The 23,747-nt window shown below is 38.1% G+C and overlaps 1 protein-coding gene across 2 annotated transcripts in view; it reads right to left on the bottom strand.

Annotated features, from left to right (window-relative positions):
• kdrl (kinase insert domain receptor like) overlaps positions 1-23,747 on the bottom strand; it is a 211,685-nt gene that overhangs the window by 61,180 nt on the left and 126,758 nt on the right. For both annotated transcript variants that reach the window (XM_043704901.1, XM_043704900.1), the window contains exons 12-17: positions 20,446-20,554; positions 11,103-11,411; positions 8,154-8,300; positions 3,998-4,129; positions 3,168-3,274; positions 727-862 (exon numbers count right to left, since the gene is read on the bottom strand). In XM_043704901.1, coding sequence (XP_043560836.1) covers positions 727-862; positions 3,168-3,274; positions 3,998-4,129; positions 8,154-8,300; positions 11,103-11,411; positions 20,446-20,554 — 940 coding nt within the window. The remainder of the gene's footprint in view (positions 1-726; positions 863-3,167; positions 3,275-3,997; positions 4,130-8,153; positions 8,301-11,102; positions 11,412-20,445; positions 20,555-23,747) is intronic.

Raw genomic sequence — 23,747 nt, 5'->3', positions numbered from 1 at the left:
GAGCTTGTAGTGCAGATTGAAATTGGTGAGAACAATGTTATGGATATCACAGAGAAGTGGCAGTAAGGGGATTAGGGCAGGGAATTAAAAAGTCCAGTATTTAAGTAGGCTTCAATCCAATAGCAATGAGATTAGCTCTTAACTGTTGTTTGGGCAATTAGGGATGGACAAATAAAATGTTGGCTTAGCATCCATCTTGTGAACAAGTTTACAGCATAAATTCCCAGTAGCTGTCGAGTACATTCTGAAGCTGAGACTTCTGCCTCAAGGGTCTTGATTCTGGAGAATGGCCTGCTGGTGACTTCACTTGCCAAACTGATGTATGGCTCAGTAAACCTTCTTGAAGCCCTTCTTGGCCTTTTGGCTAAGATCAAGTGTAGAAGAGGTCACACAGGCCTCTTACCAGCTCTGCAGCAGAAAGATGAGACCTTGACCCCCTCAACAAGATTCCACCTATTAGATCAGCCCATTTGCTCCATTTCGCTATGTGACCAAGTTCATTAGTTCCATCCCAATAAGTTAGAGGAGGAAATGTTGAGCTGAGTCCAGAAGTCAATGCCACTACTGAAGCAAGAATTGCTCTGGGTGAATGTTTTGAAGTAGTGAACTCTGATTGAAATGTAAATGTCAAAAACAAACTGATGCTTGGTCTCAAGAATATTTCCTTCCCTAAATTATATTATTGCATCTTTCAGAAGATCCTGTCTGTAAGTGTGTTGTACTTACCAAGCCTGAGTCTGTCCCTAGGAAACTCCCATTTACTGCTATCATATGCTAGATGCTCACACTGCTCATCCAGTGGTACTTCATCCGGATCCATTATGATGGACAGATATCCAGATTTAACATCCCCAGAACTTGGCTGCAAAGATATTATGAACTATTGTCAATCAGTGTTTTAGCAAGTAAAGACTCCACTGAACAGTATTAGTGAACAGTTCAGTTTCTGGAAAATGCTGGCTTTGACCTCTGATCCATGTTGAGTTAAAGTTATGATGTGGAGAAGTTGGTGTTGGACTGGGGTGGACAGTCAAAATTCACACAACCCCAGTTATAGTCCAATAGGTTTATCTGGAAGCACTAGCTTTCAGAGTGCTGATCCTTCACCAGTCGCCTGATGAAAGATCAGCGCTTCAAAAGCTAGTGCTTCCAATTAAACCAGTTGAACTATAACCTTGTGTTGTGTGATTTTTAACTGAGTTAAAGTTAAGCCAGGTTAGCAGTGGGGTCACCATAACCATGGTTTTGGCATACCTGCACTATAAAAAGTTAGCCTGGAATTGCCGTATTGAATTAATGAATCCCATTGGAAGTTTGTACACCTGTGAATGTGAGTAAGCCTTGCCCATGTAGTTGAATAGGCTGTCAACATCTGCAGAAATATATTTTCTCTGATTTATAACCAAATTGAAGTGGGCAGTGGTAGTGGCCTTTCAAATTACTGCTGAAAGTAGAGGTTGATATGAAATTTCCATTCACTTTATGGGTTACGTACATACTAGAAAAAAGGCATCTGTTGTGTTTTCCATGATCTATGCTGCAATAAAACTGAACTTCAAAATTCTGTTTAATGTGAAGAGTTGAGAGATGAGAAGATGCTGTAGAAGCCGCCCTCCTCTCCCACCAACAAATACCACGTGAGATATCTAAAATAATACATTTCAAATTTCAAGGCATTGCAAGAGGTGCTGCAATGTTATACTATGGCAGACTTATCGCAGTCAATCACCTGCTGTTTGGACCGCGTAGTGTCATGTTGGAGATGAACAAGCCTACGAAAAATGTTTCACTGACTGAGCCTAGAAAACCTGTAAGATCGGGGCATATCTTATGGAAGTTTAAAGATCGGGTGTGTAGAAGTGAACCTTGTTCCAGCAAAATGAACCACAATGTATTAGTTAAGGTTAGATGAGTGATCATTTGGAATTTAGTACCTGAGGGAACCCAGCCACTATAGGAAGGAATAACCTGTATTATATAGTGTTTGTCACAACATCAGGACACTCCAAAGTGTTTACAGCCAAACAAGCATCTGTGAAATGTAGTCACAGAGTCCTAGAGATGTACAGCATGGAAACACACCCTTGGGTCCAACTCGTCCATGCCAAACAGATATCCTAAATTAATCTAGTCCCATTTGGCCATATTCCCCCAAACCTTTCCTATTCAAATACCTACCCAGATGCCTTTTAAATTATGTAATTGTATCAGCCTTCCCCACTTCCTCTGTCAGCTCATTTCATACACACACCACCCTCTGCGTGAAAAAGTCCCCTAGGTCCCTTTTAAATCATTCCCCTCTCAACTTAAACCTATGTCCTCTAGTTCTGGACTCTCCCACCCCAGGGAAAAGACCTTGTCTATTTTATCCGATACATGCCTCTCATGATTTTATAAACCTCTCTAAGTTCACTTCTCAGCTTCCAACGCTCCAGGGAAAACAGCCCCAGCCTATTCAGCCTCTTCCTATAGCTCATATCCTCCAACCTTGGCAACATCCTTGTAAACCTTTTCTGAATCCTTTCAAGTTTCACAACATCCTTCATTGCTATAAAAAAGGAAAGAGGCAAATGATTTGTGCAATTATCCATAATCAACATCTAAAATAATTATTTTTTAAAAAATTAATTCTTGGCACTGATTGAGGGATAAATGCTGGCTGGGATACTAGAGAGGGGTCCATTTTCCTCCCTAGAATACTTTCACAGCATCTTAGATGAGGTAGACCTTCAATGTTTAAACCAAAAGATGGCTTCTCCAAAAGTGGAGTGTTAGCCTGGTTTACATTCTGCAGAATGACTTGAATGCAAAATATTCTCAGTCAGATGTGAGTATTATAAGCAAATTTCCAGATACGTGGAGACCAGTGCCACACTCTTAAGAAATAAAGGGAGAAAGTGGAACAAATAGAGAAGAATATTTCTATTTTACTAAGTACAACACATAAAATACTGTGTTGGAACTTGTAATTCACTAACAAATTAGTAGTGTTTGTATAGGTCTTGGGAAAGTTTCAGATGTTGTTTTCTGGAACTGATCGCAGTTTGAAGCAATTGCACCTCCAACCAGTCATAATTCTGTGCATGTTTTCCTCATCTAACATTTTAATCCTTTGTTTCATGATGCAAAATAAATGCGGCAACTAGAAAAATTACTTATACCCTTACCTTTTTGAGTTTACGTATAAAAAGTGTGAGCAAAAGCCAGAAGAGTGTGGCTGCTACCCCAGTACAGACCAAAATGATCAGTTCCAGGTTGGATTTCTCCTCAGACCCTGAAAAAAGGAGTCAAAAAGTTGCCATTGTCAATGGATTAAGTTTTAATATAGCCCAGCATTAAGTTATTAATGGTTACAGACACAGTTCTGAATCTACTGTCATGTGAACCCAAAATGTAGCATAGAACAGTCTTTAACTTAATTTAGTGATAACTTCTTCCCTTTGAATGTGAGCATTTGTTGTAAGAGAAGCTTTAACTATTAAATGTAACTATTAAATCTTGCTAATTATTTAAAGTTTTCATTGCAAAAGCAGCATTACCAAGACACCTAAAGACACTTTTTAAAAAGAATAGAAACAGAATGCATATGTGTGCAAATTCTAGGATGATGCAAAGCACAAAATATACGGGTCATTTGTTAACAGTGACTGAATACATCACATTCTTTATTTATTTCTGAGATTCTGAAAAAAATTACTTGTAGACTGGTGTCAACTTTTGAGGTTTTGGCGATCTTTAAATGAAGTTCATAAAATAGTGGCTTTAGTTATAATTATAGGAAAACTATTGTGATACTAGAGTGTAGATTAGCATTCTTTGCAAAAGCTTTGGATGTGCGCTTGAGCGTACCATATGCGAGTTTGTGTATATGTGAGCATTATTCCCCCTTTTCACCATTTAAATTATGTGAACATAATGAAAGAGGAACATTTCACTGCCATGGTCTAACATCCACATTTTGCTCAAACAGAGAAAGAACATGCTTGCAGATCCGTACCTAGGACTGATACATATGCTGAGGTTTCAACACTTCCCTGCTCATTGGTGGCCTTGCATTTGTATTCTCCTTCATCATCATATCTGACTCTTTCAATGATTAAAGTTTTGTTTCCTGATTCCAAAAAAATACCTAAGTTTAGGAAAGAAATCACATTTTTTGATATTAGTATTTAAAGATGTCTTGCAACTGTCAGTCTTCATAAGTGGTACGTAAACAGTCACAAATAAAATTTTCATTCTTGTTTCAAACCATGGAACTTGATTCCATAGCTATTTATAATATAAATAAAACAATGTTAGAGTCATAGAATAATTCTAAGCTCTAAATAAATAATGATATTTTCTGCAGGTATTCTATACATATACTGAAATATAATTGCTATTCATTTACATTACCTTGTCTAAATTTCCCAAAAGGCTTTAATTTCTCAATAGACATGAGCCTGGAAATTGCAGAACGTAATACTCTGTCTAACCATGTCGTCTTGTAGTGATGCCTTCCTTAAATTTTCTGATGCCTTCCCTAAATGTCTATTGTTTATATTACTGACCTTGGCAATGACTATGAAACTATAAGGCAACATTGCAGCCAACTCTAATCGTATTCTCACTTGATATTTGCTCACAAGGCAAGTATATTTTGTGTTCTTATGACATTCCCTTGTCTATTAGTTTAACAGAGGACAATTAATTTATTTATTTTAACCAGATCAGTGCATCCATAGTTCACAACCTGGGTGCTCTATTAAACCATGGGTTAAGTATCAATATCATATTTTCTCCATCACAAAGTCACCCTCCAATATAAAGAAGATTTTCATCCTTGTGTGTAAGCTTCTCTAATCTTGCCTATTCCCAATTCCATAAGCACGTCCAATGGTACAACTCATGCAAAATCTCTGTTCTTTGACTCCAGCCTCTTCTGCCTATTGCTCCATCATTAGCACATTTGCTTTTAGTTGTTTAGATCCCACTCTCCAGGATTGCAATTTTGGCTTGCCCTGCCTCTCAACCAGATCTCTTACTTCAAGAATCCTCCAAAACCCATAATATTCATCATTGTCATCTTTCCTTATGTCTCATAAAGCTCAAAATCACTATTATTCACTAACACTTCTATGTCTGCGGCCATTTTTATAAATTTAATTAAAATTATAGATGCAGGAATACCAAATGAATGCATTGTACTGTATGCTTATATTAATAGTGGTATTTTGTAAACTGTGGTCCTATAATGTTTTACTCAAGTGCTCACTTGCAGACCACACTGTTATAGATCAGTCTTATTTTCTTCATCCATAATTTATCGCTACTAAACGTCTACTATCTTTTCCTGATTAGCATTTGTCCTTGTTGGTTACACTTTCCGATGCCTTCCTCAAATAGCTATTATTTACACATCGATCTTGATAGTCAATATTGAGTGTGATTAACTCTGATCATGTTCTCATCTGATGCTTGCTTTTCCAATACATGGGAGCAACAGTTGCTGAAGAAGAATTAGTATTGGGAATCTGATGTCCTTCATATCATGTCAACATGGAATTTTTAGGCACCAAAAAAATTGGTCACATGATTGAGTGACGAGGGGACTGAAGTGCATCTGGAAGAAAATGTATCCTAACATACAGAAGAGTGTGGAAATAGGCCAATTGGCTGCCTCATATCTACATTTTACATCCTGGGGCAAACATGATGCTTCTTGATAAAAGTATCAGTGCTTAATATTAAGGGAAGCCAATTAAATATCCTTGATAATTATACAGGCATCTGATATTTTAATGTAGTGTCTAAAAAACTCTTTCCTACTTATTTTCTGTCATGATTTATTGCACTATGAAGACTGCATGGCATTTTCATAACATCTTATTAAGGTGCTACATAAAAGGAAATTATTTGAGAGAAAACACATATAGAGCTGAGGTGAGTGTGAAAACCAAACCGTGTCTGTGATTCAAATGTTTTTATACTGTTCATTAATTATGTCTTAAAATAATCATTAAAACATTCCGTGGCTAGGACAGAATCCCAGCATAATTTTTAAAAAATAGCATTGCTGCACAGTTTCACCATCAGCAAACCTCCTCCTCTTGTCCATTTTTTCTTTCCACTTCTCCAGAATGCACTGAACCCAGCTAATGGCAGTTCCACAGTTAGAGGGTTTTTTTTGTGTTGGAGACTGGACAGTGATTACAATATAATCTAAGCAATTTAACTAAAGAAGGCCTCATAGCGCAGTTGATTTCTAGTTCTGAGCTGGCCTCCAAACAACCATACTACCCAGCCATCAATCATAGGGATGTTTACTAATGTTTCCTTCCTCCAACCCTGAACTGTTGAGGCAACTTATTGCATCTGTGCTCGAAGTCTGGCTGAAGTCAGGTACGTTGGTAGAAATTGAGGATTTAATCAAAGGCCTTCCTTATTGTTATGCCACAGTACAACATAAACCTTTGGCTTGCAAGGGGAGGTGATGGCCTAATGGTATTGTTGCTTGACTATTAATCCAGAGATTTATATAATATTCTGGGGCCCTAGGCTCAAATCTGACTGTGGTAGATGGTGGAATTGCTGTGGTTCTGTTCGCCGAGCTGGAAGTTTTTGTTGCAAACATTTCGTCCCCTGTCTAGGTGACATCCTCAGTGCTTGGGAGCCTCCTGTGAAGCGCTTCTGTTGACAACCGGAAGCGGCAGGGATAGGCCACTATAAATGCCGGAGGAAACACCACAGAAGCGCTTCACAGGAGGCTCCCAAGCACTGAGGATGTCACCTAGACAGGGGACGGAACGTTTGCAACAAAAACTTCCAGCTCGGCGAACAGAACCACAGCAACGAGCACCCGAGCTACAAATCTTCTCACAAATGGTGGAATTTGAATTCAATGAAAATCTAGAATTAATGATGATTAAACCATTGTTAACTGTTGGGGAAAAAATACACAGGTTCACTAATTACCTTTAAGAAAGGATGTTGTCTGGTCTGCATGTGACTTCAGTCACAGAGCAATGTAAACTGCCCTCTCGGCCATTAAGTTGGACAATAAATGCTGGTCTAGCTGGCGTAACTTACATCTCATGAATGAATTAAAAAACAAGCTAATTGTATCTGTTTTCAGGCAACCACAGCTCAATCTGGTTTATATACTGCACCCTATACTTTATGGTTGCCCATAAACCAGATTTATTTATAAGGTACATGTTAGAAGACATAAAAATTGGCATAAGATACAATTTATGGACTTGACACATTTATCTTGAGAGTATGATGTGTTTCCTTTGTTAGAAACTCAGTAAACATCTTTGCAATGCTGCTGCTCATTGTAAGTGCACTGATTCACCCCCAGATGTTATTGAACAGAGGACATATGAGTAAAAATTATTGATAGAAATTTAAACAAAACTGAAGAAAATCCATAAAGGCGAAAATGAATAAAAATTGATTGACAGGAATAAAATAATCAAGGTCAAATTGTTGGGAATTATGCAACTTTTTCTGACTTTGAATTTTTGTGTACATTGAAATATTGAAATTTAAATGAATGTGATATTTTGAGCATTATTATGCTTTGAAATTGTATAAAAATACTGTGACTAATACCTGTATTTCTTCAGCATCCATCACATCAAAAGATTTGAAAGCTTTTTGTGCAAAATGAAATACAGTGACTATTGTTACGTAGACAGATGGGAATGTTTCTCAAAGTTCAAGGTGAATATGACATTGGAATATAAACCATCAGCAATAAGGCAACTGTCTGAACTTTAAAGCTTTAAAAAATTTGCCAGGCTCTGTTGTCTATACATTTCACATGTGAAAGGGCAGTTATTCTCTTGACAACTGCTCCACATGCCTTGAATACCACTTCCAGATGGACAGAAGATAGATGTTTAAAAGAAGCTAATACTGTTTAGCGATACACCTAAAAACAAGTGAGTACATGTAACTTTAAAAAGTATCAGCTTTGAAATCTCTTTTTATTATTTTGGAGTTTGTTTTTCCTTACCAAGGAAGGTGAAGCACCAAGGCCCAATGTATAAGAAAATTATCATGTTTGAAAAGACCATTAGCTTTCAGATTAATAAGGTTACACTCCTATTAGCTTTAGCACTTTGTTCAGAAAAAGAAAAAGAGATGGAAAATATCGTGTAATTCACCTGAAGCTGGAAGAACCTGTTGTTCATTTTTGTACCAGGTGATGCTGGGAGGTGGTCGTCCACTGACATCGCAAGTCAGGATCACAGTGCCACTGCTGTTGACCTCCTGCCCTGTCAGGTTTTTTTGAAGAATCGGGATGGTCTTAGCTGCAATGATAGGGGAAAAAAAAGAACCATTTTCAACTGTTAATTTAACACTTTTTTTCAGTTCTCTTCTCTTTTCCTGACTGAAGTGATTTCAATGAGGTTTCCTAAACTGGTTTTGATCACTGGAGGAGATAAAAGCAGAGATTTTTCTCTTTATTGGATGCATTTTGGTTAATTCCAGGAGATTTCTGAAGCTCCAACTAGGTTCTATATTTAAGAAGGGAAGGCAAAATGAAAAAGAGACGGGAACGCACTCCTAAGAAGAAATGACACCAGTACATTAATAAGCAATGATCTTTGATTCAAGAATCAAGATGTAGAATCTGTGTGGATGGAGCTGAAGGGAAACAAACATTGCTGGGAGTTGTTTATAGAAAACTAAACTTCAATATGGATGTTGGGCTCACTATAAACTATGCAATTAGAGATGCATTTCATGTGGGCAATATAATAATACTGGATGACTAATTTACATGTAGCTTAAGTTCACCAAATCAGCACTAATGCTGCAGAGGATGATTTCCTGCACTGTTTATGAGATGCAATTCAGGTACAGTGTGTTGAGGAGCTAACTAGGCATCAGTCTGTTTTGGATTTGGTAGTGTGTAATGGGAAAAATCTAAATAGAAACTTTGCTGTAAAGAAGCCTTTATAGTGACCATTTTACATGAAACTTGAATGCAACAAAGCTCATGGTGAAACTAGGAACTTAAATCCAGGCAAATGAAGCTATGAGGTTATTAGAAGTGTGATGACTGGGGTGGTTTAGGAAAATATACAAAAACATTTGATGGCAGACGGGCAATGACTAGTATGTGAATAAACACTGTAAAACCACAAATACACATTCCGCTAAGTATGACCACCTAAAGGGAAATGTGAAATATGTGCAAGATTTCATTAGATCAAAAGAGGTGTCTAATAAGACTGTCAGAAAAAGTGGGAAGGCTTGGGAGCAATTTATAATCTTTCAAAGGGAGGTCAAAAAGCTGACAAGGAAAAGGAAAGGAAGAATACAAGTGCATGCTAGGCAGAGACATAAATCTTCTATTGACTGGTGAAAAGAAAAAAAAATTACCAAAGATAAATATGCACTCATTGCTGTGGGGGTGGGAGGAGGGGAGCAAGAGAATTTATAGTGGAGAACAGGGAAATGGTGGAGATACGAAATAATTACTTTGTGCCTGCTTTGTGCAAGTTAGTATAGAAAATCTCTCTGAAATATTTAGAGATCAAGGGTAATTAAAGAGCTAAATGATATTAGTTTTAGTACAGAGGTAGCAGTTGAAAAAAATGGCTGGATTGAAGATTGCTATATCTCCTGGACCAGATGAACTGCATACTTGATTGTTGAAGGAAATAGCAGTAGAGATATTGGATGCATGGATGGTTATTCTTCATATTTCTACAGATGCTGGAAATGTTCCTGCTAACTGTAAGGTCAAAAATATAAGTTCACTATTTAAGAAGGGAGGACAAGAAAGAATGGAGAACTACAGATCTGTTAACTTGACCTCTGCTCTAGAGAAAATGTTAGAATCTATTTACCAATGACAACTGGTAAAATTAGGTAGTGTCAAGTAGTATTTATGAAAGGGAAATCATATTTGTCAAACTTGTTGGAGATTTTCAAAGCGGTTATTTGTAACATGGACAAAGGAGAACTGGTGAATGTCGAATATTTGGTTATTTAGAATGGTTTTTGCTAAGGTCCAACACATTTTGAAGGCATTGTACTGGGGGAAAATATATTAATACAGACTCAATATTGCTTAATAGGCAGAAAACAGAAAGTAGCAATAAACAGATCAAGAAGGCAAGCTATTACGAGTGTGGTATCAAAAGGGTCAGTGTTAGGTCCAGGAAAGCGCGAGTAAGGAAATAATATACTGAGGCTTGATCCTGTGCCGAACTATTGTATTGGAAAGCAGGGGCAGGCTGTTATAACAATTGAACAGCATTATGGTTAGTTCTTAATAATACCAGCTTTTACTAAACCAAATTCAGATTTTTAAGCTTTATATGATAACATTTTGATTTACATTATTATTTGGACAGTTCTACATCGTGAGCTCAAAACTACACTACACTACCCTTAATCTATTCTGCACTTATTACTAATGGAAAATTACTAATGGCTTTGCAAATATTTTTATTGTAATTGAATTTCAATTTAAAACATTAATATTATCTATAATCCTATTGAACGGCACAGGAGCTGAATACACTACTCCTTTTTTCCTTTTGGTCTTTTGGTGTGAAGCTAAAATGTAATTAGGATGGCCAACATGAGACCACTTAATATTTGACACAAGAATGCACTCACCAGTTTTGCTTTTGCATTTATTTGGTAAAGAATATGACAGTTTGACTATCCTCTGAAAGAAGAAATTCCTTCATATCTCTGTCTTATATAAATGACTTCCTGCCTCTGGTCCTAGACTCTCAAGTCCCTTGAGAGTCTTATATGTTTCAATAAGGTTTTCTCTCATTCTTCCAAACTTCATTGAGTACAGGCCCACCTACTCAACCTCTTCTCAGTGGAACAGTCCTGTTAAGGAACTATAAAAATTTCTATGTCCCTTATCCAGAGGAACTCATGTAAATGATGGGTTCTTGACCGTGGAGATCAGCTAACTCAAGACAGACCTGGCATCAATCAGGTAAATGTCAAGAATGGTACAGTACAGTACAGATACTAAAGTGATTTAGTAAGCAGCTAAGCTGATGGGTCAGATTTGAAATGTTCAGGACTGGGACCTCTAAATAACTAAAATTGTAAAGATGTTTTGAGAGACTCACGCTTTATGAAGACCATAGTGTATTTCTCGTACTGCTCTTTGGAAGCGTTGTTCATTGTTTTGCATTTGTAAATTCCGGTGTTGTTTTCAGTCACATTTTTCATACTGAGAAATAATGTTTTGGAGTAGTTTCCATGCACTTTCTGAGTGTATTGGTTCAGTTTAACTTCTGATAAATTCGGTGAGGACTGGTAATACCATGCAGGTTCATGCATTAAGAAATTTCGAACAAGACAGGTGAGATTTAGGTCATCTCCCTCAGTTCGAGATTCATTGGCATTTGCTTTGAGGTGCAAGTCATCTGGCTGATCTAATCGAAAACAGACAAAAGCAGTAAACAAAACTGACACATTGAATCCTATAGGCATTTCTGTAAAATATTTCCAGTAATTCTTAACAAGAGGAAATGTTTCAGCAACACAGTATGAGGAACAAACTCATACAGCAGATTTGACTTTATTGCCAGTTGATAATTCAAATGCAATATTTCACTTCTTTGTCTTCCAAAGAAGAATTATCAGTAGCAAGGACAGAGACAATGCTATGTCACCAGTAACCCTCTAGTAATACAAGCGTGTCAACTTCATTAAACAAAACTCAGCCATTTCATCCCATTAATTTAAGGAGTCCCCTTAAGAGCCTAATTCTTAATGATTACAAAACGTTTATCACTTACAATTACTAATTTCAATGCAGGTTTACAGTCAGGATGCTGAATTACTTTTTAACATAATTGAACTGAATTTGAACCTCTAATATTGAAAACTATTTAGAAAAGATTTGTGCATTAAACATTTACATTTGAATTCTAAGGTTAATACACAATGTTTGGTAGCTCATTGTGCAGTGTAGCCTTTAAGCTAGAAGCTGAGTTGACTCCCATTTTACAACGCGATGGTCAAAGAACATGCATTCATAATGTATTGAAAAAAGTTGAGGGTTAACTTGTCAATACTTCCAACATATGACAATGACAAATTGTAAGACTGAAAGAGATCTTTGGTCAACCATATGATGGAAAGGATTTGGTAACTCTACCATCACCATCCATAGTTTTGATTTACAATATACATGTAAAACAGGATGTTGCCATAGCAACTCAGATTTCCTAAGGAATTGGGAGGGGTTCATTTGTGGATTAGGTTGGTGTCTACAGGTATTCAATTACCATTCTGTCTGAATTTGTGATCTGTCTCCTTTCCCTACCCATGGTGGAGGTTATGGTACTGAAGGTTTCACCGACATACCACGTGGATGAATATTTTAGAGGGCCAGGCCAAAACTTTGAGTACATGGGTTCAAATTCCACTATGACACTTGATGGAGCTTAAATTCAAATAATGAGACCTGGAATTGAAAGCTAATCTCAGTTGCATCACCCATAGAGCTTTCACTGATCTGTTTTTAAAAAATTATTTGGTTCAACGTTGAAGGATGCTGTTGATGTGAGTGACCCCTTCTACACCACCCCTCCTGAGGTCTGAGTAGGGGTACTTTCTTGGCATACTGAACATCTGCTATTCACCTGAAAATTTAGGGTGGGCAAGAAACAGGAGTAGCTCTAATTGCCATGTTGAATGCTTTAATTAGGGATAGGCACGTTGGCCAGCTCAGCCTGCTCCAGTCTGACCATAAAATTATAGAGACATGTAGGAAGATCAGAAGGTAGTGGGATGACCATTCAAGAAATTTTATAAGCCCCTCCCTCCACTCAATCCCCCACAAGTAAACCTGTAAAATTCTGCCGAAGAGGTTTCATTGTTAGTGGGACAGGATAGACAGGTTTTTATTCTTTATGCAACCCTTGCAGGAACAAATAAGTCTCAGCAGAAATCCTCGAACTGCTTTCTGTTATGAACAGAAGAAACTAACCTTAGCTTTGAGTTTCTTTACTGCTGTTATTAACAGAGAGTAAATGAACTGAGATAACAGCAAAAATGGTGTATTACAGTTTCCTCAGAAAATCCTGTTGCTGTGATAATGAACACTTTTACGTGCATGCATTAGTTTGGAACTATGAAGAGTGATAATAAAAGTTCCAACATTTTTTCTCTTGTTCTTACAACTTGTCATTGTCTTATGTTGTAACCAACTTGCTTGACTGCACTTCTAATGCACCTTCCTTGGCCATCAAATCATAGAATCCCTATAGTGCAGAAAGAGACTATGTAGCTCATCAAGTCTGTACCAACGCTCCAAAGAGCATCCCACCCAAACACAGCCCCTTACCCTATCCCCATAACCCTGTATTTATTATCCAGTTAGGCTGCACATCTTTGGACTGTGGGAGGAAACAGAAGTATTCGGCAGAATTGCATGCAGAGAATGTGCAATCTCCACACAGTCACCCAAGGCTGGAATTGAACCAGATCTCTGGCCTTGTGAGGTAGAAGTGCTAACCAGTGAGCCTCCATGTTGCCCAATAAGTTCTGGAATGAGACTCAAACCCATAGCTTCCTACTCTGAAGCAGGAAGCAACGATGCTCTCCATTGTGCCGTAAGACTGCATAGAGCAAATGTGCCACCAACAAATGTCAACATTGTTGTGGAAAAATCAAATTATAGTTCGACTTGTACATAGAGAAGCACAGAACTTAGAAGTAGGAGAAGACCATTCAGTCCTTCAAACCTGCTCAGCTAGTCTATAAGATCTTGGCTAATCTGGTTGTGGTCTCAACTCCACTTGCCTGTTTGCCCTCCATACTTGTCTGTCAAAAATCTATCCGACTCAGCCTTGAATAAATGCATTTGGAATAAAAATTCCAGTCTAACAACTCTGAAAGATTTTTTTTCATTTCCATCTTGAAAAGGAGATCACTTATTCTCAAACTGTGTTCACCAGTTCTAGTCTCTGCCAAAAATAGGAAACATACTCCCGTTGTCCACCTAATCATGTTACCTCAGGTTCTTCTCATCACTGCTCATTCTTCAAAGCTCCAACACATACAGGGTCAACTTGTTCCACCTTTCTTTGTCAGATAAACTCTTCACCTCAGAAATGAATTAAGTGAAACTTTTCTGAACTGCTTCTGATAAAATTAAATTAAATTTCAAATAAAAAGACCAGAATTCCAGATGTGGTTTTACTAAGATCCTATACAACTGTAGTAAAATTTCTCTCCTTTTATATTCTGCTCCCATGCAATAAATGCCACCATTCCATTTGCCTTTCTAACACATACTAGATGTTAAGGGAATGATGCAAAAACATGTTGGAAATTAATCAGTTATAATGCAGTGATAATGCACCCATCTCTGAGCCAAGAGGCCTGGGTTCAAGTACCACCTACTGCAAAGGTGTGTCATAACTATCTCTGAACAGGTTGTTCAGAAATTGTCTATTAAAACTAACATGGGTTGTTTGTGGTACAGTGATAGTATTTCTACTTCCAGACATGAAGCTGATCTTCCTGATGGTTATTCAAGCACAGCAGGATTTATTATAGTTTTAGTGGGAAGAATGACAAATGACAAATGAAAATTATAATGAATCCTGCTGCACTTGATGACAAATATAATTTCTTCTGATGAAGGGTCACTGGTTTTGAAACGTTAGCTCTGTTTTTCTCCCTATTGATGCTGCCAGAACTGTCATATTTCTCCAGCAATTTTTGTTTTAAATGACAAATGTTGTTCATTAGCTTGGGAATAAAAAAAACAAAATAAATGGAATAATTAAAAGCAGCTTAGGTGCTTGGACACTTGCACTGGGAGAAACAACAGGTCTGTCTAGGTCTTCAAGTATTTTAAAGGCACACCTATATACAGTAATGGGCAATCATGAAAAAGAAACATGGTAATTGTTCTCTGTGAAACAATGTCTACTTGATGAAGAATGTCACAGAAAAGAGACTAAGGATTGATCTGGTGAGTATAAAAGAGATGCTGGAAAGAAATGAGATTTCAAATATTGAATGAGTCAATGCAACTTGTCAGCTATCAAATTTTCTTCAAAAAAGAAGTGCTTTTCCAAAAGTAATAATTGTATACCTTGAAAGAGGCATGCCTTGTGTTATAATGGATGATGAAAACAAAGAAATACTCACTTTGTAATCTTATTGACTTCTACTGTTTTCAAGATGGGGGTGAGATATACAATTTAATACTGATTGTAGTAGTATTAGTGCCACTTGACTAGAAAGTTTGGGTTCAACTCTCACTGGCTCCAGATATGTGTCTTGGCACATCTGAACAGATTGATTTTAAGAAACAGGTCAGACTTAGTCCTCATCATCTCCACTTTCATTGCTATAGGAATTTGGATTTTATCTGAAATGCCAGAAAAAGAATACAAGGTCTTGTGGTGCAGTGATGGTGATCTTATTCCAGGGCCAGTAGCTCTGAATTAAAGTCGAGAGTGTGGTGCTGGAAAAGCACAGCAGATCAGGCAGCATCCGAGGAGTAGGAGAATTGATGTTTTGGCCAAGAGCCCTTCATCAGAAAGGGCTGATGAAGAGCAATGCCTGAAACATTGACTCTTCTGCTCCTCACATGCTGCCCAACCTGCTGTGCTTTTCCAGCACCCCATTCTCAACTCTGATCTCCAGCATCTACAGTCCTCACTTTCTCCTAGGTCTAGATTAAAGTCCTACCTGCCCTGAACAAGTGGATTAAAAATAATTAAGGCTCTTGTGGTGTACTTGTAGTGTTCCTGTCTCTGAGTTAAAAGGCCTGGGTGCAAATCTCTCCTGCTCATAGATGTTTTATAACTTGTCTGAACATTGTGATTAAAACAAAAATTATAAAAAGAAGAATCAACTAGAAGGAGGGAGAATGTGTATTTGAATAGTGAAGTAAGCTCTGTGTGAAGCAATAAAGGTATTTTGATCTCTGTATGTTTTCACAAATAGGCCCAAGGATTCATCTGCATGCTAACCTTTTGTCATTTAGGTACCAGAGCACCCAGATTCATCTATATAATGAGTTCTGCAATCTGTCTCGATTTAAATACTGCTTCTCTATTTTTCTGCTAATATTGATGAGTTCATATTTTCCAAAATTTTACAGCAGCTGTCAACTTTTTTGCACAGTCATTTAACTCTGTATCTCTTTGCAGACTGTTTACCTCCTCCAGAAAGACTATTTTTCTCCTTACCCTGGTGTCATTGCAAATTCAACTTCCATAATAAATTCATTCCAGTCCCAGAAAGTGAATAGTTGACTCCCCAGCACTGATCTGGTAGTAACACCTTGGCAAACTGGGAAAGGCCTTTATCCCTACTCCCTGCAGCCTGTTACCAAACCAAATATCCCCTTGTTTATGTATTATCCCCTTCACCATAAGCTCTCATAGTGCTGTGTTTTTTTGTTTCCCTCTTTTGTTGAACAAAGGTGCAACATTTGCTGTTTTAGTCAGCTGTGATATTTGGGGGCAATGTGATTTGCTGCTCAAAATATAATTAAGGATGTATCTTCACATGTGTGTACTTAATGTGGAAAATATTATTTATGGTCTTTGTGGCATGCCTTTGGATTGTGTTTACATTTATATTACAACCTCAAAGCTCTCAGATTGTGATGGACAAATAGGCTTCTATCAGTTTCTTTCTGATTATTTTCTTCAAATCTAACTTCCTGGTTTATGTAGAGATAATTCAGAATAGGAAAAGAAAAGCTAAATGCAAACAAATCTTTTTTATATTATTTTTCTTTGCCAATGTTCAGTCCTTAGGTTGTTGCCTTTTTTAAGGCTATGGTTCTAAAGGTGTTAGTAAAGCATCCAAACTAAACAAAAATAGGCTGCTTCATCATGCTGACAATTATGCCTCATCCATTTGACTGTTATTTTCCAAAATTGGTTACTGGATTATGATAGGTCACGGGACCTTTCAATCCTATTTTTCTCTTTCACCATCTCTTGATTCATGAACAATTTGCAGCATCTCAGCTGTTCCCCAAGTCCAGCTAATGTAACACAATTCAAGAACTGAATCTGGAACTTCCTGGCTTGAATAGTTTAATGTTGAAAGTGAGGGGGTTACTTGCTTTGGATTTTTCATGCAAAGGAAGCAGATTAGCATTAATTCAGTTGAGTAGTCCTTTTCAGGTCTGATCAGGATCTGAAGTTTAAGATACCTAACAGTACTACCTTGGAAAAATACTGCAATTCCTCATATAGAAGAATAAAATTAGAACCAGCAACAGAAAGTAGAATTTCTCAATTACAATGCCAGTCACTATCTTGCTTTGCAAATAACGTTTTTGAACAGTGTCCAACAGGATAACAATGGAACACATCAGCAGAGAAGTCAATCTCTTTAAGCCTGTAAAGGACTATGTCACAGAATTGTATAATAGGAAATCCCACAAGTCTGAAGACAGTTTTGATTCAATTGAAAATACCATTTCAAATGTTGTTTTAAATATATGAACAATAAATAATCTTTATATGGGGCATAGGCGTGCACAGGATGTTTGAGAATGGGGAGGGCACCTACCAAACAAAAACTTACTCCCATCAACCAGGGCAGACAGGATGAAATTCCTGTTTTTATAGTGTGGCAAGGACAATGTGTATAAATGAGTATTAAATGTGCATTGACCTCTGCACCCCAAAGCTTAATGGTTGTAATAGGATTGAAAGATGGTTAAAAATGTTTTAAATCAGTGAATTTGCCCCCAATCTGCTTCTGATATGCCTTCTGCTATTTTGATATTGGCAAGCTGCATGCTTCATCAGGATAATGCACTACTATTAAATGGTGCGGTTGGTAGCCTCATTTATATTTATCAGCTGCTGGCTGTTCTGAGCAGGTCTTGGGAAATCCTGCAGAGAGAGAGATGCTTTTTGGAACATTCCTAATGGGCCAGGTGGAGCAAGATTGCTTTTCTATTCTATTGCACCTCTGACCCCTGCAGCATTCCTTCTGATAATCATGCAAATAGCTCCAAAACTTTGAAATAAAGCTAAACTTTCAAACAGTTGTGCCTTATTAGCAGAGTACTCATAAAAGCCTGTATTTGTTACACTTTCCCTAAACAACCCCATTAGTGATGCATTTCTTAGGATACAAGCCAAAACAATTGTTGCTTAAAAAAGTGTGGCCCAATTAGTGTTCAAAAAGCATGTGTGCTAAACAGAAATTGGAATAGAAAATTAATGCTTCCCATATTTTCTATTTCGAGCAAAAATGAAACATTTTAAAGGACCATACTACAAATAGGGCCACCTGACTATCAGTCTGACTATCTGAAATACCTGAGGCTGGTAAACATATGAGTGAAAACATTAGTCACTTTGAAACACGGGGGGAGTGGTGAGAGAATATTCTCCAAAGCAGCTACTGACTAGTAAAAACACAGCTGGTTCTCTGGTACAGGTTGTCTGTATTATGGAGAGGCTTGGGCTTTTTATCCATGAAAGGAAACATGATTGGCACGAGGTAGCAAGATATATAGAAGTATAATATTCATTAACATTTTGGAAGTAGGAGAACAGGAGTCATGTTAAAATTAGTCAAAGTAGTCATAACACTTGTTCCAAAATTTTACTTCGTGCTGAAGATTATCAGAATGAGGAAAGAACTTTGTAGGGTAGTGGTAGAGGCAAATATCAAGGGTACATCGAAGAGATGAATGCTGTCATGGGAGGGGATTGCAAAATATCTCTAATTAGGTATGCTGGCAAGAAATTCCTCATTCATATTTATCTGGAAATCTTGTGATTTTCAGAAAATCTATATAAGAACACAATGTAGCCAAGAAGCAGGCAGATTTAGTGATTGATTGTGCTAAACTAATTTCAAGAATTACTCTGTTTTCTGAAAATCTCTCACATTTCCCGCATATTTCTAAGCCCTAGTTGCTTTCTAAACTGATAGATCTTTCTGCTTGTAAAGCCACAATACATGCCTGCAGAACATTGGCTGTCTTCCAACTTGCTGGTTGTGTTAGGCATATCCACTGTAGTGGCATCACAAAATAATTTTTAGTCTAAAGAGTTAATTGAAGCTGTGTGAAGCAGTTAATTTGTCATGTGGCTTTCAGGAGCAGAGACAAGACAATTATGGGCCAGGTTTTCATGGGATTGTGAGTGCTCTGTGGACATTCAATGTCTGGCAGTGCCCGGATGTGCAACTCTCGTTTCTAACATTGGTCAGTAGAGGAGAGTGGGCAAGGTGTGAAACACATGGGAGGGTACCCAAATTCACCAGGACCATTTAAGCTTCATGTTAAGTTCATATAGAATGCACTTTTTTGCTGTTATAAGGGTCGTAATCTGCAGTGCGGAATTTGCAAAAGGATTGTGTAGACATAAATAATCTAAATGGGTGGACAAAGTCCATTTAATCTCCCTAAGCTAATGTTTTCAAAACTCGTGCTCTTTAAATTGTCAAACTAAAAGCTGCCAGGGATGTAAAAATAGCCCTGTGGAAATACTTCGATTGACAATCCAGTTGGTGGAACATCTTTTTGTGAAATTTTAATGCAATTTTTTATTAATATCTCCCTATTAATTGTGAATGCCTGGCTGGTTTCAAAAGGGACAGCTTCTTTAAACTGTTCACATGAACAGCTTAAAGAAACTGTTAAAAGAGTTGATGTTTAAAGAGACGTTTGCTTATAAGTGATTGCCCTGTGAGCATATTTTATGTTTTTAAGAATAGGAGTTTATTCCACTACTGACTGTGTGTGAGTCAGAGTAGTTTAGATTTTTGGACATGTATTTTTTTTTCATCTATATAAATCCTGAGATCTTACCATGGTAGATATTAGGTGAGCTAGCATGGGGCCATAGAAAGGGGCATAAGTTTGAACTGATTTGTCATAGAGTATGTGAGAGTCATGGGATATGTGTGTATGGGGGATGAGGGGATGTGAGAGATGAGGAATTGATGGTCTAAAATCTTATAAAACAACTGGACAAATTTGCACAATATTGAGGAAGGCCATGTAACTTGTCTCCCCTTCCTTGTGCCTTCCTAACATCTACTTCTGGATTTTGCCTGACTTCATCCTGAACTACCCCAGAAGTGATAATCTTGTGATGCAGGCCATTTCTTACTCTGAAAGATCTGGTGAGTTGCAATGTTTCCAACTCACTCTGGCCCTGTGTCTCAGAAGTAATCTGTTCATTTTAAAACTTTTTGATCTAACATTTGTGTATTGCCAACAGTGCAAGAAAGTCATGACTGATTGATGTTCTGATGAAGAGTTACCGGACTTGAAATGTTAACATTGCTTTCTTCCCACAGATGCTGCCAGACCTGCTGAGTTTCTCCAGCAATTTCTGTTTTTGTTTCAGATTTTCAGCACCTGCAGTTCTTTGCCCTGCGCAAAATATTAACAAGCTGGCAAATAGATTGAATTGAATCAAGGCTTTTGGATAATGGATAAGTTCTTACCTGTGATGTAAAAGTTAATTCTTTTGTGGTCTTCACCATAATCATTTGTAGCAATGCAGTAGTAAATCCCTGACACCTTGGCTTCAGCCACAGTTAGAGTGCTTACAGTCTAAAACAACAGAAAGAGGTTTCACACATTAGATGAATACAGGAAATGCACTCTTTGAAATGTCAATAAAATTGATGTCATGTCTTATGTTAATGGAAGACACAATTGGATGGCAGAGATCCTGCCAAGTTGATGCACTTTTGTGGGATATTTTAAAAGTTCAGTGAAAGTAGATGTATGAGAAAAGGGTGATTTGCAGTCAGAAACCAGCTCAGAGAACTCTAGATGTCTAAGAATATTCAGGACTAGATAAGAAGGAAAAGAGAAGCTTCTAACAAATACAAAGGGAACAAATCAACAGAATCTGAGTGGTGTGTGAAACATGGGGTGGGGGGAGAGGCTTAAGAAAACAGTTAGGAGTGTAAAGAGGGGGTATGAGAAAACACTGGCAGGTAACATTAGTGAGAATCCCAAAATATTCTACAAATATATCCAGCGGAAAGAGGATAGCCAGGGAAAGAGTAGCGTCTATTAGAGACCAATCTGCAAGTGAAGCTGGAGGACATTGACAAGGTATTAAATGAGTACTTCACATCTGTCTTCACACTGGTGAAGGAGGATGCAAGTACAGAATTTGGGAAGCAAGATGTGAAGGTCTTGAGTAGCTTTACATAGTGAGTGAATAGTTATTGAAGGTTTTGGCAGACTTAAAAGTAGACAAATCCCCAGGTCTGGATGAGTTATATCCCAAGTTGCTGCGGGAGGTGAGGGAGAAAATTATAGTGTTTCCGATCCAAAATTTCAATTCCTCTCTGGCCACAGGGAAGGTGCCAGAGATTTAGAGGACAGCTAATGTGGTTCTACTTTTCATCAAGGGTGGAAGAGATAAACCAAAGAATTACAGATCAGTGAGTCTTACATCAGTGGTGGGGTACTACTGGAGAAAATTCTGAAGGAAAGAATTAATCTCTATTTGAAGGTTTGATCAGAGACAGTCAGCATAGCTTTGTCAAAGGGAGTTCTAATTTACAAATTAGATTTTTTTTTAGATGACCAGGTGTGTAGATGATAAAGAAGGTAAAAAGTGCCTAGGATTCCAGGTAACTTGGCAAGTTGGATCCAAAATTGGCTTGCTGATAGTAGATAGGAGGTGGTAGAGAAAGGCTGTTTGTATGACAGCAGCCCAATGATGTAGCATACAGATCAGTGTTGTTCTCTTATTGTTTGTGATATGAATAAAAATAGAATGGTAGATTTATGATAAGTAAGTTTGTGGATGGCATAAAAGTTGGTCAGCTGATTGACAGTGAAGGAGGTGGTCTTACGTTACAGGAAGGTGGTGGGGATCTGGAACTCACTGCCTGTAAGAGTGGTAAAGGCAGAAACCCTCATCATATTTAAGAGATATTTTGATGTTACTCCTGCAATGCCACAGTATACATGGCTCTGTGCCAAATGCTGGAAAATGGGATTAGAATGGTTTGGTGTTGTTTTTGTCTGGTGTAGAATTAATGGTTCAAAGGGCCTTTTTCTTTGCTGTATGCCTCTATGACTCTGACTCTGACTCTATGTGGATATGAAAAGATTGGTCAGATGGGAGATCAGAGGCAGATGGAATCTAATCCTAATGATTGTGAAGTGTTGCACTTTGGGAGAAATAACATTGAATAACTCTACTCAGTGAATGGCAGGATGTTAGGAAGTTCAGAGGAACAGAGGGATGCATGAAGGTGACAGGCAGATTAATAGATTATTTAAGAAGGCACATAGGATACTTAAAATTATTATTTGACACATAGACAAAAAGAACAGGGAGATTATGTTGGAGCTGTACAAAACTTTGGTTTGGCCACAGCTAGTACGCTGTGTGCAGTTCTGGTCACCACTCTATAAGAAGAATGTGATTGGACTGCAGAGGGGCAGAAGAAATTCACCGGATTTGCCTGGTGTGGAGCTGTTTACCTCTGAAGAGAGGCCGGATAAGCTCTGGTTGTTGTTGTTTAGCACAGTGGGGGCTGAGTGGGGCCCTTATTGAGGTGTATAAGATTATGAGGGGCATGGAGAGGGTGGATAGGAAGTAGCTGCTACCCCCTACCCCAAGATGAAGAGTCAATAACAAGCAGGCATAAATTTAAAGCAAATAGCTGGAGTCTTAGAAGTGATTTGAGGATTTTTGTTTTACCCAGAGGTTGGTGGGAGTGCATTGCCTGGGAGGGTGGTTCAGTTGGAAGCCTACTAAAAAGTCCTTGGATGAGCACTTGAAATGTCATAACATTCAGGACTATGTGCCAAATTCTGCAAGGTGTGACTAGTGTAAGTTTGGAGTAGTTTTTGTCTACTTGATAGAAGGGTCCCTTCCGAAGCGTATGCTTCTATGATTCTACAATTTGGCAATCATTGCACAGGAGGCAATTCCCATCTAACACCTCCCTTCTGCACAAAAAGGACATCTATCTAATGCCAATTACTTGAAGTTTCTGTGTGAATAATGGACAGAAACTAAACCAGGCTAAATTCTCATGTTACCAATGGTGAGAATGACATATTGACAAGGTTCATATGTGAAGAATGGCATTTTTGGCTGCCAAGAACTGCATCATTTGTAACAAGCTAGGGGTCATTGCCTTCAAAATTGAGGACAACAAATAACTGGATAGAGGAAATGTTGTACTTCATTCTGATCATTTGAATACCTTCAAAGATCTTTTCAACATTGAGGCAGACAGAAACACCCCACCATCTGTGCGATGTTATCATTATGCAAAGTGTGTAACCTGCTATTATATTCATTCTTTTAAAAGATAGTTTGCTTAAGTCAGTAAATAGATTGGCCAAATTTAGTGGAGTATGCCCCACAGAAGGATTGAATAAAAAGGGTGTAATTACTTTGTAAAACATCCATTAATAAAGCACATTGAAGATAGTAAAACCTCAACATTAATTGGGCGGCACGGTGGCACAGTGGTTAGCACTGCTGCCTCGCAGCGCCAGAGACCCGGGTTCAATTCCCGCCTCAGGCGACTGACTGTGTGGAGTTTGCACGTTCTCCCCGTGTCTGCGTGGGTTTCCTCCGGGTGCTCCGGTTTCCTCCCACAGTCCAAAGATGTGCAGGTCAGGTGAATTGGCCATGCTAAATTGCCCGTAGTGTTAGGTAAGGGGTAAATGTAGGGGTATGGGTGGGTTACGCTTCGGCGGGTTGGTGTGGACTTGTTGGGCCGAAGGGCCTGTTTCCACACTGTAAAGTAATCTTAAT

The sequence above is a fragment of the Chiloscyllium plagiosum genome, chromosome 15 (assembly GCF_004010195.1).
Source record: "Chiloscyllium plagiosum isolate BGI_BamShark_2017 chromosome 15, ASM401019v2, whole genome shotgun sequence".
Taxonomy (NCBI): Eukaryota; Metazoa; Chordata; class Chondrichthyes; order Orectolobiformes; family Hemiscylliidae; genus Chiloscyllium; species Chiloscyllium plagiosum.
The sequence above is the reverse complement of the archived record's forward strand: the minus strand, read 5'-3'. Positions and strand labels throughout refer to the sequence as shown.